Below are 15,946 nucleotides of genomic sequence, written 5' to 3' on the forward strand. Positions count from 1 at the left end.
TCAGGGATTAGCCGGTGCTGCCGTGCCGAGCGTCAGGTCCGACGGGTTTATCTGGGGTTTATCTCCGTGTCTTGTGACCCCTCCGCGAGCGGGACATCAAACACCCCTCCCGCGGCACCCGGGTCACACCCCTTCAGCTCACACGCCCCGGGTCAGTCCGGACTCACCTGAGGTGACACAGAAAACCTCAGATCAGACTCCTTAGTTTAGTTCAGACTCCTCAGTTTAGTTCAGACTCCTCAGTTTAGTTCAGACTCACCTGAGGTGTCACAGAAAACCTTAGGTCAAACTCAGTTTAGTTCAAGACTCAGTTTAGTTCAGACTAATTAGTTTAGTCCAGACTCACCTGATATGTCACAAAAAACCTTAGTTCAGACTCAGTTTAGTCCAGACTCCTTAGTTTAGTCCAGACTCACCTGATGTGCCACAGAAAACCTCCATTCAGACTCCTCAGTTTAGTTCAGGCTCCTCAGTTTAGTTCAGACTCCTCAGTTTAGTCCAGACTTACCTGAGGTGTCACAGAAAACCTCAGTTCAGACTCAGGTGATGTATCACAAAAAACCTCAGTTCAGACTCAGTTTAGTCCAGACTCCTTAGTTCAGTCCAGACTCAGCTGATGTGCCATAGAAAACCTCAGCTCAGACTCCTCAGTTTAGTCCAAACTCCTTAGTTTAGTCCAGACTTACCTGAGGTGTCACAGAAAACCTCAGTTCAGACTCAGTTGATGTATCACAAAAAACCTCAGTTCAGACTCACCTGAGGTGTCACAGAAAACCTTAAGTTCAGACCAATTAGTTTAGTTCAGACTCCTCAGTTTAGTTCAGACTCACCTGAGGTGTCACAGAAAACCTCAGTTCAGACTCAGTTTAGTTCAGACTCCTCAGTTTAGTCCAGACTCACTTGATCTATCACAGAAAACCTTAAGTTCAGACTAATTAGTTTAGTTCAGACTTGTTAGTTTAGTCCAGACTCACCTGAGGTGTCACAGAAAACCTCAGTTCAGACTCGATTTAGTTCAGACTCCTTAGTTTAGTTCAGACCCACCTGATGTATCACAGGAAACCTCAGTTCAGACTCGGTTTAGTTCAGACTCCTTAGTTTAGTTCAGACTCACTCGTTGGTTTAGTTCAGAGTCCTCAGTTTAGTTCAGACTCACCTGATGTGCCACAAAAACCCTCAGTTCAGACTCAGTTTGGTCCAGACTCATTATTTTAGTTCAGACTCGTTAGTTCAGTCCAGCCCACCTTCCCAAAGCCACAACAACCCCGGAACAGAGAGGAATCCTGGTTTTAATCGGGCAAAACCCAACCGGGAGATGTCTGCCCTAAAAACCCTCTGCGGGCCGCGCCTGCCAGGCTGGAAATGCGGCCCGGGAAAGCCGGGAATGCGGCCCGGGAAAGCCGGGAATGCGGCCCGGGAAGCCGGAGCATCCCGGCCAGGTGAGAGCTCGGGGGCATCCTGGCAGATAAGGGCCCAACAAAGGCGCTGCTGTGGCCCGGGAACAAAGCGCTGCTGTAACCCGGGAACAAAGACACCTCTGTGCCAAAGTGACCTCCCGGCACAGCCCGCACCGGCCCCGAGCTCAAACACCCAAATCGCGCCGTTTCCACCCAAAAAGGAGCCCCCGGCTCTCAGGGGAACGTCCCTGCGCCGTCCTGGAGGGACGTGATCCATCTGATCCGTCCTCCTCGTCCCGGGATGGGGTTGGATGGACAGCGCCCGGAGCGAGGGATGGGAATGGAATAATAAAGGGAATAATAAAGGGATTAAAAAATTGAGTAATAATTCGAATGGTGAATTGAATGATAAATCGGATAATGTTTTGAATAATAATAATTCGGTTAATAAATTGAATCATAATTTGTACAAAAAATTGGATAATAAATTGATTTTAAAAATCAATAATAATTTGAGTGATAAATTGAATTGTAAATTGAATAATATTTTGAATAATAATTTGCACAATAAATTGAATAATAAATTGAATGATAATTTGAACAATAAATTGATTAATATATTGAATAATGAATCGAATAATATTTCGAATAATAATTTGATTAATAAATTGAATGATAAATTGAATAATAATTTGTACAATAAATTGAATAATAAATTGATAAAAAATCAATAATAATTTGAATGATAAATTTAATTATAAATTGAATAATATTTTGAATAATAATTTGCACAATAAATTGAATAATAATTGAATAATAAATTTAATAATATTTTGAGCAATAATTTGATTAATAAATTGAATAGTAAATTGCATAATAAATTGAGCGATAATTTGAACAATAATTTGAATAATAAATTGAACAATAATTTGAACAATAAATTGAACAATAAATTGAACAATAAATTGAATAATAAATTGAGTAATAATATGAATAATAAATTGAATAATAATTTGAATAACATATTGTGAATTTCATATATATTTTTAGTTACATAGATATATGATTATTGTATGTATATATATATATATATAATCATATATATATGACCACCTGCTTGCTTTGCTGCGGGTGAATTCGCAGCAGCTTCTAATTACACATAAATCATAATTATAATTGGCTGGTGAACAGGGACGTGGAACAAAGGAACCCACGGGAGCAAAAGTGCGGATACAGAACTCCAGGGGGGCTCAGAGTGTCCCCCCTTGGGTATTTTGGGGCCCTGTGCCCCTCCCGTGCCCTCTCCCCGTGGGCAGCTCCGGGCTGGGCTCTGTTATCAGATCCTGCCCAACTCGGCTGCTCCGGAGCGTTGGCTTTGCCAAGGAAAGCAAAACCTTTGGGAGCCGTTCCCGGCCCAGCCGCTCCCGCTGTCGCCGCCTCCGCGGGACGTGGCCTTGGGCAGCAGCTCCTGGAGGGGGTTTCTCCTGGATTAGGGGGTCTCTTCATCCCAGTGTCCTCACCCCTCACCATGAGGATCCTCCTGGTGCTCATCACTCTGGCGGGAGCCGCCGGCGCCCAGCGGCAATTCCAGGGGTGAGTCCTTCCCGAGGGATGGGGCGGGATGGGGTCCTGCTGTCCCCCCGGGGTGACATCCCAAAGGAGGGGAATCCAGCACCTTCCCAACCAGGACGAAGAGTGGTTTCACCCCAGGGTTGGAGGGAGGTTTGGAGCGTGGAACAGGTGGAAATTAGGGAATGTCGGATCCTGGGAGCGTCACCCCAGGCTTTGCCAGGGGGGAGAATCCCAGGAGATAAATAAAGGGATAATATCCCAAACAACAGGGGCTGGATGGCTGTGGAGGAAACAGGATTGTTGGGAATAACAGCCAGGGGTTGTTGGGAATAACAGACAAGGATTGTTGGGAATAACAGACAAGGATTGTTGGAAATAACAGACAAGGATTGCTGGGAATAACAGACAAGGATTGTTGGGAATAACAGACAAGGGTTGTTGGAATAACAAAGATTGTTGGGAATAACAGACAAGGATTGCTGGGAATAACAGACAAGGATTGTTGGAAATAACAGACAAGGATTGCTGGGAATAACAGACAAGGATTGTTGGGAATAACAGACAAGGGTTGTTGGAATAACAAAGATTGTTGGGAATAACAGACAAGGATTTTTGGGAATAACAGCCAAAGATTGTTGGGAATAACAGACAAGGGTTGTTGAGAATAACAGACAAGGGTTGTTGGGAATAACAGACAAGGATTTTTGGGAATAACAGACAAGGATTTTTGGGATTAACAGCCAAAGACTGTTGGGAATAACAGATAAGGGTTGTTGAGAATAACAGACAAGGGTTGTTGGGAATAACAGACAAGGATTGCTGGGAACAACAGCCAAGGATTATTGGGAATAACTGACAAGGATTTTTGGGAATAACCGCCAAAGATTGTTGGGAATAACAGACAAGGGTTGTTGGGAATAACAGACAAGGATTGCTGGGAACAACAGCCAAGGATTATTGGGAATAACACCCAGGGTTTGTTGGGAATAAGAGATAGGGATTGTTGGGAATAACAGGCAAGGATTGTTGGTAATAACCAAGGATTTCTGGGAATAACAGCCAAGGATGGTTGGGAGTAACAGGCCGTGGGAAAGAACAAGCTGTGGCTGGAAAAGGGGCCGTGGGGAGGTCGGGCAGGACTTTTCCAGGAAAACATCCTTGTTGGAGTTCCTGGAAATAAGTAAGAGCCCAGCACAGGTGCAGGAATGAGGTCAGGAAGTGCACATGGAAGGTAGGGGGATCAGGACCACCCAAGACCCCCAAAGCCTCCGACCCATTCCCATTTTCCTAAAATTTCCTCCCTCCTTCCCTCCCTCCCTTCCTTCCTGTCCTTTCCATCCTTCTTTCCTTCCTTTCCTTCCTCTTTTCCATCCTTTCCTCCCTTTTATTCCTTCTTTCCTTCTTCTTTTCTTCCTTCTTTCCTCCCTTCTTTTCCTTCTCCCTTCCCTTTCCCCCCCCCACCCCCTTTATCCAACCCACAATTCCCAGGCTGTGTGTGTCATTTCCTAATGAAAAACTCTGGAATTTTTCGTGCACCCTCTGACTTCCATCATCCCTTTCCATCCCGAGCTTTTACAAATCCTGGGTCCTCCCTCCCACTCAGAGTGGGGGGAACATTCCTGTTTTTGGACAGGATGCCGTGGCTGAAGGGGTCCATCGGCTGGAAAAATTGGGAATGCAATGCCTGCCTGACTCCTCCAGGCACGGAATGGGCCCCTGGGAATTGTTATCCGTGGGTAAACCGATAAAGGGGGTGTGAAGAGAAGGAAAGGACGGAAGGGGGAAGGTGGAACAGCTCCACGTGGGATTTTGGGAGCGGCTTTAAAAGGAGAAGGAAGTGGATCCCTGCAGGATTCCGTGGAAGGATTTCAGGATCAGTGAAATGAGGAGAGGGAATTCAGGCTGTGGGAGAAAGGAAAAGGGTGATCAGGAACAGGACAAGAGGTTGGAGGCTCAGGACTGATTCCAGATGGGAAAACCCGGAGGAGAGCATTCCTTCTCTTCCAAGGGCTGTGCTTATCCCTGGGAGAGCCCAGCCAGGCTGGAGTGGAACCTGTTGGGAAATAAATCCACAGATACAGACAGAACATGTCCACATCAGACATTCCCTGACATTTTGGGAGCTGCCCAGACAAGGCCGGGAAGCTCCTCGGGCTCTCCGGCCCTCGCTCTTTTCCCGGGGCTGCTCCAACCCTCTCCCACCAACACCTGCTGCACTTCCCAACCCTCCAAGCCCCCAAGGAGCTTCCAGAGGCTGCTCCCAGCCTGAGCCCCCATCCCTGTGTTCCCTCTGCCTCCCTGCAGGGACCAGGTTCTCCGGATCATGGCCAGGGACGAGGAGCAGGCGGCCCTGCTGAGGATGCTGGGAGAGCAGGAGGAGCTCCAGGTGAGCTGGGATGGGGCTCCCAAACATCCCCCCGTGCCAGAGACCCCAGAGACACCCAGGCCTCCCTCCTCCCTTTGCCCTCACATCCAGGTTTCCTCCCCATTTGGGATCTGTATCATTTATAACTCTATAAATGGGATGTTTATCTCGGGGCTCCTTCGGCTCCGCTTCACGTCAGGTGGAGGCATCCCAAAAATCATCCTCCAAAGGGGCTTTTGTGGCCCAAAACCCACTTGGGCTGAGGCATGTTTGAGTGGAGGATCCACTGAGTGAGGCCAACCCACTCAGGTCCCCACTTGTGTCCCAAAACTCGTCCCAAAGCCTCTTTAGATCCTTCCTGGGAAGCTCCTTCCGGAGCGTTCCGTGGATGAGCACCACCACAGGCTGCTCTTCCAGCTCAAGCCAACCTCTTCCAGCTCAGCTTCTCCTCTCCAGGTCCCCACTTGTGTCCCAAAACTCATCCCAAAGCCTCTTTAGATCCTTCCTGGGAGGCTCCCTGAGGTTCTGGGGGGCTCAGGATCTGAGCACCGGCACGGGGCAGGGCCCAGCTCCCTCCTGCAGCTCCACTTCTCCCTCCCAGCTGGATTTCTGGCATCGCTCCTTCGGCCCCGGCCACCCCGCCGACCTGAGGGTGCCCTCCCCCAGCCTTGGGGCAGTGAAAGGCTTCCTGGAATCCCACAGTTTTCCCTACACCGTCATGATCGAGGACGTGCAGGTAACGGGGAGCGGGAGGAGCTCCGGCAGCTCCGTCCCCGGGGAAGGACCAAACGCTTGGAAACCACGAGGAGCTGGAATTAGAACCCAACCCCCAGCCCCCTCCAGCCTACCTGATGTTGGGGTTTTTTTGCCTCCCCAAACAGAAATTACTGGATGAGGAGAAGGAAGCCATGGCGAGGTCCAGGAGGGTGAAGAGAAGCTCCAGGGCGTTTGATTTTGGCTCCTACCACACCCTGGACGAGGTGCTTTTCTCTGGACAGGCTCTGCCGTGCCTGGCTGGGCTCACACCCGACCTGTGCCATGGTTGGATCCATGTGGTGACGCTCCTGGTGGTGGGGGAGACGCCCCTGGGACAGGCCTGGGGCTGGAAGGCGTTTCCAACCTCATTTTGGAGGGCGTTGGGGGATCTCACAGAGCTTTCCCAGGGAAGCACCAGGCTTTTTTCCAGGGAAGCACCAGGTCTTCAGGGAAGCTCTTAGTCTTCTCCAGGGAAGCATCAGGTTTCCAGGGAAGCCCCAGGTCTTCTCCAAGGAGGCACCAGATCTCCAGGGAAGCACCAGGTCTTCTCCAGGGAAGCACCAAGTTCACAGGGAAGCACCTGGACTCCAGGAAAGCACTTATTCTTCTCCAGGGAAGCCTCAGGCCTTCTCCAGGGAAGCACCAGCTTTCCACATCAGGTCTTCTCCAGGGAAGCACCTGGTTTCCAGGGAAGCACCAGATCTTCTCAAGGGAAGCATCAGGTTTCCAAGGAAGTTCCAGGTCTCCAGGGAAGTCCCAGGTCTTCTCCATGGAAGAATTTGGTCTCCAGGGAAGCCTCAGGGCTTCTCCAGGGATACACAAGGTCTCCAGGGAAGCCTCAGAGCTTCTCCAGGGATACATTAGGGTTCCACAGCAGGTCTTCTCCAGGGAAGAATCAGGTCTCCAGGGAAGGCCCTGGTCTTCTCCAGGGAAGCCCCAGGTCTTTTCCAGGGAAGCCCTGCATGTTGCCTCTGGTGCTGGAGGCCCTAAAACCCAAGAGGCAGCCCAGGGTGAGCCTCCTGACCCGGAAGCTCCTCCTTCCAGATCTACTCCTGGATGGACACCCTGGTGGAGGATCATCCCGGGCTTGTCAGCAAGATCCGGATCGGGCAGAGCTACGAGGGCAGAGACCTGCTGGTGCTCAAGGTGGGTCCTGGGGGTGGGTCCTTCCCCCTCTCGGCAGGAGGAGAGGACATGGCCTCAGGCTGCGCCCGGGGAGGCTCAGGTTGGACATGAGGGGGAATTTCTCCATGGAAAGGGTGGTGAGGCCTTGGCTGGGGCTGCCCAGGGAGGTTTGGAGTGCCCATCCCTGGAGGTGTCCCAGGAAGGCCTGGCCGTGGCACTCAGTGCTCTGGGCTGGGGGACAAGGTGGGGATGGGGCCCAGGGGGGATCCATGGGCTGGGAGGGCTTTTCCCACCTCAGGGATTCCACGATTCCCACAGTTCAGCACCAGGGGCTCGGCCCGGCCGGCCATCTGGGTGGACACCGGCATCCACTCCCGGGAATGGATCAGCCAGGCCACCGGCGTCTGGACGGCCAACAAGGTGACCTGGGACGGGGGACCCCCAACCCTTACCCCTGTCACCCCTCCCCGTGGTGCTGCTCCGTCGCATCCCTCATCCCAGGGGCGATTCCCGCTCCTCTCCAGATTGCCGAGGAGTACGGGCGGGACCCCTCCGTCACGGCCCTCCTGGACAACATGGACGTCTTCCTGGAGATCATCGCCAACCCCGACGGCTTTGTCTTCACCCACAGCTCCGTGAGTGCCGGGATGCCACCGGGGGATCCCATCCTGGGATTTGGCTCCGTGGTTTTTGGTGGGGAGGGACATTCCCGTTGCTCCCCATGTGGGACAGGTGGTTTCCTGCCATCCCTGGAGGTGCTTGGGCCACGTACCTCGCTGCCAGGTGTCCCCAGAGGGGTGGGATTCACCTCCCTGTGCCCCCAGGACCGCATGTGGCGCAAGACCAGGTCCCCCAACACCGGGTCCACCTGTCTCGGCGTCGACCCCAACAGGAACTGGGACGCGGGGTTCGGAGGTGAGAGCGGCCCCACGCTGGGAATTTCCCGTCCCTCGGATCATCCCAGCATTCCAGAGGGACGGGAACCCTTCCCTGGGCTCCTGCAGGTGATGGCTCCAGCGGCGATCCCTGCTCCGACATCTACCACGGCCCCTTCCCGCACTCGGAGAGGGAGGTCAAGGCCATCGTGGACTTCATCCGTGGCCACGGGAACGTGAAGTCCGTCATCTCCATCCACAGCTACTCCCAGATGCTGCTCTTCCCCTACGGATACACGTCGGTGCCCTCGCCCGACTACCAGGAAATGGTGAGATGGCCCCAAAACGCCGGGAGATGGCCCAAGGGCTTGTTCCCACCAGTTCTGGGCTCTTGATCTCACTGTCCCAAGGTCTCAGTCCACCACATCCCAGCAATCTCAGTCCTGCAGTCCCAAGGTCCTTGTCCACCAGATCCCACCACTTCTGGGCTCTAGATCCTGCTGTCCCAGGGTTTTTGCTCCACCAGATCCCACCAATCTCAACCCTGCTGTCCCAAGGTCTTTTTCCACCACATCTCACCACTTTTGGGCTCTTATCCCAAGGATTTTGGTCCACCAGATCCCACCACTTTTGGGCTCTAGATCCTGCTTTCCCAAGGTTTTCGATCCACCAGATCTCACCAGTTTTGGGCTCTCAATCCCGCTGCCCCAAGGTCCACCACATCCCACCAATCTCAGTCCTGCAGTCCCAAGATCCTTGTCTACGAGACCCCACCACTTTTGGGCTCTAGATCCTGCTGTCCCAAGGTCCTTGATCCACCAGATCCCACCAGTCTCAATCCTGCTGTCCCAATGTCCTGGTCCACCAGCTCCCACCACTTTTGGGCCCTAGATCCTGCTGTCCCAAGGTCCTTGATCCACTACATCTCACCAATCTCAATCCTGCTGGCCCAAGGTTTTTGATCCACCAGATCCCACCAATTTTGGGCTGTAGATCCCACTGTCCCAAGGTCTTGTCCCACCACATCCCACCACTTTGGGGCTCTCGTCCCAAGGTTTTTGCTCCACCAGCCCCCCCACTTCTGGGCTCTCCCTTGCAGAACGAGCTGGCCAAGAAGGCCGTGAGCGACTTGGCCGCCGTGTACGGCACCAAATACACCTTCGGCAGCATCGCCGACACCATCTGTGAGTGTCCCTCCCTCCCTCCCTCTCCCCTGATCCATTGGGAATGTGATCCCAGCTGCCCTCCTCTCCCCGCAGACACGGCCGCAGGCACCACCGTCGACTGGGCCTACGACCAGGGGGTGAAATATTCCTTCACCCTGGAGCTGCGGGACACGGGGCGCCACGGCTTCCTCCTGCCCAGCTCCCAGATCCTGCCCACGGCCACCGAGACCTGGCCGGCCCTGCTGGACATCATGGTCCACGTCCTGGAGCACCCCTACTGAGCCCAGAGCCTCCCCCTTCCCTCGCCCCAATAAATCATCGTGGACACTCCCGGCTCTGTTTTTCCTTGGAAATGGGTTTTTTATCCCCCCCTCATGGTTTTGGCCCTACAAGTTCCCAACCTTTGGAGCCCTGAAGGACGTGGGAGGAGGAGGAGGGTGGTTTTTGGGGCAGCCAAACCTAGATCTGGGGGGGGGGGGGGGGGGTTTGAGCAGCTTTGCTCCATCATCCCTTCCCCAGGTGCCTTTTTTTCCACGTGGGATGGCCGTCACCTGCTCTGACCTCCGGCCCAGGCCAAGCTTTAAGCCAGTTCCCCAGACCAGACTTTCAACCAGATCCCCAGGACAAGTTTTAAAACAGATTCTTTAAACCACATTCCCAGGCCAGATTCTTTAAACCAGATTCCCAGGCCAAGCTTTAAACCAGATTCCCAGGCCAGATTCTTTAAACCAGATTCTCTAAACCAGATTCTCAGGGCAAGCTTTAAGCCAGATTTTTTTAAACCAGATTCCCAGGCCAACCTCTAAAACAGGTTCTTTAAACCACATTCCCAGGCCAAGCTTTAAACCAGATTCTCAGGCCAGATTCTTTACACCAGATTCCCAGGCCAAGCTTTAAACCAGATTCCCAGGCCAGATTCTTTAAACTGGATTCCCAGGCCAGACTTTAAGCCAGATTCCCAGGATGAGATTTAAAACAGTTTATTTAAACCACATTCCCAGGCCAAGCTTTAAAACAGATTCCCAGGTCAGATTCTTTTAACTGGATTCCCAGGGCAAGCTTTAAGCCAGATTGTTTAAACCAGATTCCCAGGCCAGATTCTTTAAACCAGATTCTTTAAACCAGATTCCCAGGCCAGACTTTAAAACAGATTCCCAGACCAGACTTTAAACTAGATTCCCAGGACAAGCTTTAAAACAGATTCTTTAAACCAGATTCCCAGGCCAAGTTTTAAGCCACATTGTTTAAACCAGATTCCCAGGCCAGATTCTTTAAACCAGATTCTTTAAACAAGATTCCCAGGTCAAGCTTTAACCAGATTTTTTAAATGAGATTCCTAGGCCAAGCTTTAAACCAGATTGCTTAAACCAGATTCCCAGGCCAGACTTTAAACCAGATTCTTTAAGCCAGATTCCCAGGCCAAGCTTTAATCCTGATTCCCCACCACAGCCCTGGTTTAGGGATCCAGCCCATGGGTCCCTCCATGCGAAAACGGGCATCTCCCGCTTTCCCAACCCGAATTTATCCTTTCCCTCTCCGCTGGGGGCGGTGGGATTTTGGCACTTCCCTGTCCCACCTCGCAGGGGACTCACCCGTGGCCCTGGCAGGTTCCTGGAACAGGTTTTTCCAGGCTGGGAATGCCGTGGATGGGGGACAGCAGGGCCCGACCTTGGCTGGTCCCAGGCAGGGCCTTCCCACGGCCCTGGGAAAAGGGGCAGCTGCGGGCGCCGTCCCAAAGGGATTTAAGGAGCTGCGGGGCGGTTTTGGGACACGAGAGCAGCCGTCCCCACTGACCATGAGGATCCCTGTGCTCTTGGCCGCCCTGGTGGCCGTGGCCACCTGCACCGAGACCTTTGTTGGGTACGGGGGACACGGGATGGGGACACTGCTGGCTGGGGCAGGAGGGGCTGGGTCAGCCCTGAGGGGGCTCAGAGCAGTTCCCCGGGGTGGGGGGATGGATGGGGTGGGAATTAGGATGGGTCAAGGGGGCTGGAGCTTGTCCTGCACCCCCAAACCCCCCCCGACCCCACAGGCACCAGGTGCTGCGTGTGGTCCCCACCAGCCACGAGGAGCTGCAGAAGCTGCAGGAGCTGCAGGGCCTGGAGCACCTCAAGGTACCGGGAGCATTTTAGGGGTGGTTTTTGGGGCTGGATTGGGGGTTGGGTTTTGGGGTTGGATGTTGAGGTTAGAGTTGGGGTTGGGTTTGGGGGTTGGAGTTTGGAGTTTGGGGTTGGAGTTGAATTTGAGGGTTGGATTTTGGGGTAGGAGTTGGAATTGGATTTTGGGGTTGGAGGTGGAATTGGATTTTGGGGTTGGAGTTGGATTTGAGGGTTGGATTGTGTGGTAGGAGCTGGAATTGGATTTTGGGGTTAGAGTTGGGGGTTGGATTTTGGAGTGGGTTTTTGGGGTTGGACTTGGATTCAGGGTGGGATTTGGGGGTTGGATTTTGAAATGGGATTTTGGTCTTGGATTTGGGGTTGGATTTGGAGGACAACCCCCCCAGCCTGTATCCCTTGTTTTACACCGTCCCTGCTGTAAAGCTGGGATGGGGCTGGATTTGGGATGGTGGGAACCAATCTGGACAGCAGCTGGGGCTAGGTTGGAGGCAGGATCTCAATTTCTCCCCTTTCCCACCTGGATTTCTCCCTGTCCAGCTGGATTTCTGGCTGGCCCCCCGTGGCCCCGGCTCTCCCGTGGATATCCGGGTGCCCTTCCTGAGCCTGCAGCCCGTCAAAGCTCACCTGGAGGCCGCCGGGGTGTCCTACTCCATCATGATCGAGGATGTGCAGGTCAGTGGAGGAGGAGGGCAGCTGACTGAGACTCAGGGCCTCATCCCAGTGGGAATTAGGGCCCATCCTGCCCCGTGTCCCCCAGGAACTGCTGGATGAGGAGCGGAGGGAGATGAGGCGGAGCAGCCGCCAGCTGCCGCTCTCCACCAGCACCTTCAACTACGAGGCCTATCACACCCTGGATGAGGTGAGAGACACAAGATTCGGGGCATTCTGGGGGGGAGAAAGTGGCATCCTGGAATTGCTTGAGAACAACCCCCCCCTCCTCATCCCTCTCTCCCAGATTTACGCCTTCATGGACCTGCTGGTGGCCGAGAACCCCAACCTGGTGAGCAAACTGGAGATCGGTCGCTCCACCGAGGACCGGCCCCTCTATGTGCTCAAGGTGAGGGGTCGGGGTCTGGGGGGTGACCAGGGAGGGGGGAGTAGGGTCAGGGACAAAGGACAAAACCAACTTCCACCTCTCTGCTGTCCCAGTTCAGCACAGGGGGCTCGAACCGCCCGGCCGTGTGGATCGACACCGGGATCCACTCCCGCGAGTGGGTGACTCAGGCCAGCGGGGTCTGGTTCGCCAAGAAGGTTTGGACACTCCCCACACCCACCTTCTGTCCCCCAAAGGTCCTGCAGCCACTGTGGGACCCAAGGGGTGACCCCCAGGGAGCCCCAAACCTCCTGTCCTCTGTAGATTGTCGACGACCACGCCAATAACGAAGGGGTGGCCTCCATCCTGGACACCATGGACATCTTCCTGGAGATTGTCACCAACCCCGATGGCTTTGCCTACACCCACAGCACGGTACCACCCCCAGCTCCCCCTCCCTGCTTCCTACAGGGTGGGAAGGGGAGCAGCACGGGGAGCTGCTCATCCATGGGAGGTCAAAGCCTCCTCGTCCCTGTTTCCACGGGATGGGAAGGGGAGCAGGATTGGGGCGCTGCTCCTCCCTGGGGGGTCAGAGCCTCCCTGTCCCATTCCCATGGGATGGGGAGGGCACTCCCTGGCCCTGCCCAGCAGCTGCGGTGGCTCTGCCCTCCCAGAACCGCATGTGGCGCAAGACCAGGTCCAAGTACCCGGGTAACATCTGCGTCGGCGTCGACCCCAACCGCAACTGGGACGCGGGATTTGGAGGTCAGAGCCTTCCCACTCCCCCTCCGGGGCGTTCGCACTCTCCAGGTGGAGGCTCTGAGGCCATTCCCGGCTCACAGATCCCTGGGGATGAGGTGGGATCTGCTCTGCGTGGCAGAGACAAGGGCTGGGGGCCCCACCAGGGTTTGATGAGCAGCAGAGTGGGGACCACAAGGGAAAGTTTCCACACAGATCTCCAGGAGGAGCCTCAGGAGTGTCCCTCGCCGGCCACACCTGAGGGGTGGGAAAAACTCTTGGGGTTGGAAAGGGAAAAGACCCTTTTTCCCTTGGGACTCTTTCAGCCACCCAAGTGCCACCAAAGCCCACCCTGTTTTCCCTCTCCTGTTCCCCACAGGGGCTGGGGCCAGCGGGAACTCCTGCTCGAATAACTACCATGGCCCCTACCCCAACTCGGAGCCCGAGGTCAAATCCATCGTGGACTTCGTGAAGGACCACGGGAACATCAAGGCCTTCGTGTCCATCCACAGCTATTCCCAGCTCCTGCTCTATCCCTACGGATACACCACCACCCCGGCTGCGGATGAGCAGGAGCTGGTAGGGCCCCTGGGGAGGTTTGGGGGAGGAGTGGGTGACGTGGGGCTGCTCTTCTCCTCCTTACAGGCACCTCCATCCTGCCCCACAGAGCAGCGGGAAGCTCTGGCTCCTCTGCCAGCCCCTGGGAATTGAGCTTTGTGATCCTTTTTGCCTGTGGCATGAGGGAAAATCCTCTCCCACAGGCTGGATCTCACAGGCTTTGACCTCCTGTGGCTCACCTTTTCCTCTTTTTTAGCTCATCTTCTTCCCTTTTCCCTGCCTTTGGCTCCATCTTTTCCCTTCCTGGGCTCATCTTTTTCTCTCCTTTAACTCACCACTTCCCCTCCTTTGACTCATCTTTTCCTCCTTTGTAGCTCATCTTTCTCCCTCCTTTTCACCCTCTTTGACTCATTATCTCCCTTCCTTCTTCAATTCATCATTTTCCCTTCTTTGATTCATCCTTTCCCCTCCTTTGGCTTCATCTTTTCCCTTTCTTTGACTCACCTTTTCCCATTCTTTGCCTCATCATTTCCCCTCCTTTCCATCACCATTCCCCCCCCCCCTTTGGCTCATCTTTTCCCCTCCTTTGCCTCACCATTTTCTCTCCTTCAGCTTGCCGTTTTCCCTTCTTGGTTCATCTTTTCCTGTCCTTTGCCTCCTCTTTTTCCCTGCTTTGCCTCATCTTTTTCCCTTGTTTGATGCATCCTTTCCCCTCCGTTTACCCATCTTTTCCCCTCTTTTGGCTCATGATTTCCCCTCGTGATTTTCCCTCACAATTTTCCCTCATTATTTTCCCTATTTCCCCTCACAATTTTCCCCTCACGATTTTCCCTCATCATTTTCCCCTCACGATTTTCCCTCATCATTTTCCCCTCACGATTTTCCCTCATCATTTTCCCCTCACGATTTTCCCTCATCATTTTCCCCTCACGATTCTCTCATCATTTTCCCCTCATGATTTCCTGTCAAGATCTTCCCTCATGATTTTCCCTCATCATTTTTTTCCCCTCATGATTTCCCCCTCACGATTTTCCCTCATGATCTGCCCCTCACAATTTCCCCTCATGATCTTCCCTTATGATTTTCCCTCACGATTTCCCCCCTTGTGATTTTGCCCTCATGATTTTCCCTCCTTTCCCTCACCTTTCTCCCCGCTCCCTCCCAGCACGAGCTCTCCGCCAAGGCCGTGGCCGCTCTTTCCTCCCTGTATGGCACCAGCTTCACGTACGGGAGCATCATCACCACCCTCTGTGAGTGCCTCCCCAAAAATCGCCCCAAAACCCACCCAAAGCCCATCCCTCGCACCACGGCCGGGATGAAACATCCCACAAAATCCCCTCCCGTCATTTCCCTCAGACGAAGCGAGTGGAGCAACCGTCGACTGGACCTACAACCAGGGCATCAAATATTCCTTCACCTTCGAGCTGCGGGACACGGGATATTACGGGTTCCTGCTTCCCGCCAACCAGATCGTTCCGACGGCCGAGGAGACCTGGCTGGCCCTCAAGGTCATCATGGAGCACGCCCGGGACAACATTTACTGAGCGGGATCGGCAGCTGGAGAGGGGGGAAGAACCCGATAAATAAATGGATGAGAAAAAGAAAAGCTTTTTTGTTGTTGTTTTCCCTTTTTCCCAAGTCGGGTGGAAAAACCCTTTCGGAGACAGATCCGGTGTTCCCGCATGTGCCAACGCAAACAGGGCGTGCTGGGCTGAAAAGGGCATGGAAAGGGCATGGAAAGGGCATGGAAAGGGCATGGAAAGGGCATGGAAAGGGCATGGAAAGGGCAGGGATAAAAGGAAGGAAGGGGTTTTCCCTCTGCTCTGGCACAGGAGGGGAGGGGAAAAGGGTTGGTTTGGCACTGGGCAGCTGGAGCGGCTCTGGGATATGAGGCAATGGATCAACGGGATTTATGGGGCTCCAAGACTGGAGAGGGATTGGGGACAAGGGATGGAGGGACAGGACACAGGGAATGGCCTCCTAGTGCCAGAGGGCAGGGAGAGAGGGGATATTGGGAAGGAATTTGTGGCTGGAAGGGTGGGGAGGGGCTGAAATGGATTTCCCAGAGAAGCTGTGGCTGCCCCTGGATCCCTGGAAGTGTCCAAGGCCAGGCTGGAGCAACCTGGGATAGTGGAAGGTGTCCCTGGGTGGAACTGGACGAGTTTTAAGTCCCTTCCCATCCAAACTATTCCATGATCCCTCCTCAGCCCCTGTAATCCCCAGGGAAGGGGAGCCCAGTCCCTG

At 53.8% G+C, this 15,946-nt stretch overlaps 2 protein-coding genes across 2 annotated transcripts; both read left to right on the plus strand.

Moving 5' to 3' along the window:
• Positions 1 to 2,738: 2,738 nt before the first annotated feature.
• LOC127463781 (carboxypeptidase A1-like) lies at positions 2,739 to 9,537 on the plus strand. Its single transcript, XM_051773625.1, has 11 exons — positions 2,739 to 2,990; positions 5,274 to 5,355; positions 5,936 to 6,070; positions 6,216 to 6,314; positions 7,135 to 7,236; positions 7,534 to 7,635; positions 7,740 to 7,850; positions 8,040 to 8,130; positions 8,220 to 8,419; positions 9,190 to 9,274; positions 9,350 to 9,537. Exons 1-11 carry the CDS (start codon positions 2,926 to 2,928, stop codon positions 9,535 to 9,537), a joined length of 1,260 nt encoding a protein of 419 aa, XP_051629585.1. The 5' UTR covers positions 2,739 to 2,925.
• A 1,496-nt stretch (positions 9,538 to 11,033) lies between these two features.
• LOC127463782 (carboxypeptidase A1-like) lies at positions 11,034 to 15,289 on the plus strand. The gene is made up of 11 exons (XM_051773626.1): positions 11,034 to 11,116; positions 11,289 to 11,370; positions 11,911 to 12,045; positions 12,131 to 12,232; positions 12,329 to 12,430; positions 12,523 to 12,624; positions 12,731 to 12,841; positions 13,081 to 13,171; positions 13,524 to 13,723; positions 14,868 to 14,952; positions 15,059 to 15,289. The coding sequence occupies exons 1-11, from the start codon at positions 11,052 to 11,054 to the stop codon at positions 15,244 to 15,246; spliced, it is 1,263 nt and encodes a 420-aa protein (XP_051629586.1). The 5' UTR covers positions 11,034 to 11,051; the 3' UTR covers positions 15,247 to 15,289.
• Positions 15,290 to 15,946: the final 657 nt, after the last annotated feature.

This window comes from Manacus candei, unplaced genomic scaffold (genome assembly GCF_025592945.1).
Source record: "Manacus candei isolate 608988 ecotype Guabito, Panama unplaced genomic scaffold, ASM2559294v1 h1tg000174l, whole genome shotgun sequence".
NCBI lineage: Eukaryota > Metazoa > Chordata > Aves > Passeriformes > Pipridae > Manacus > Manacus candei.

Bases quoted from the DNA above. Each gene is read 5' to 3' on its own strand.
- LOC127463781 (XM_051773625.1), top strand. From the start codon at position 2,926: ATGAGGATCCTCCTGGTGCTCATCACTCTGGCGGGAGCCGCCGGCGCC. The intron at 7,636-7,739 runs GTGACCTGGGAC...GCTCCTCTCCAG, and splicing joins GCGTCTGGACGGCCAACAAG to ATTGCCGAGGAGTACGGGCG. The intron at 7,851-8,039 runs GTGAGTGCCGGG...CTGTGCCCCCAG, and splicing joins TTGTCTTCACCCACAGCTCC to GACCGCATGTGGCGCAAGAC.
- LOC127463782 (XM_051773626.1), top strand. From the start codon at position 11,052: ATGAGGATCCCTGTGCTCTTGGCCGCCCTGGTGGCCGTGGCCACCTGC. The intron at 12,046-12,130 runs GTCAGTGGAGGA...CGTGTCCCCCAG, and splicing joins TCATGATCGAGGATGTGCAG to GAACTGCTGGATGAGGAGCG. The intron at 12,842-13,080 runs GTACCACCCCCA...CTGCCCTCCCAG, and splicing joins TTGCCTACACCCACAGCACG to AACCGCATGTGGCGCAAGAC.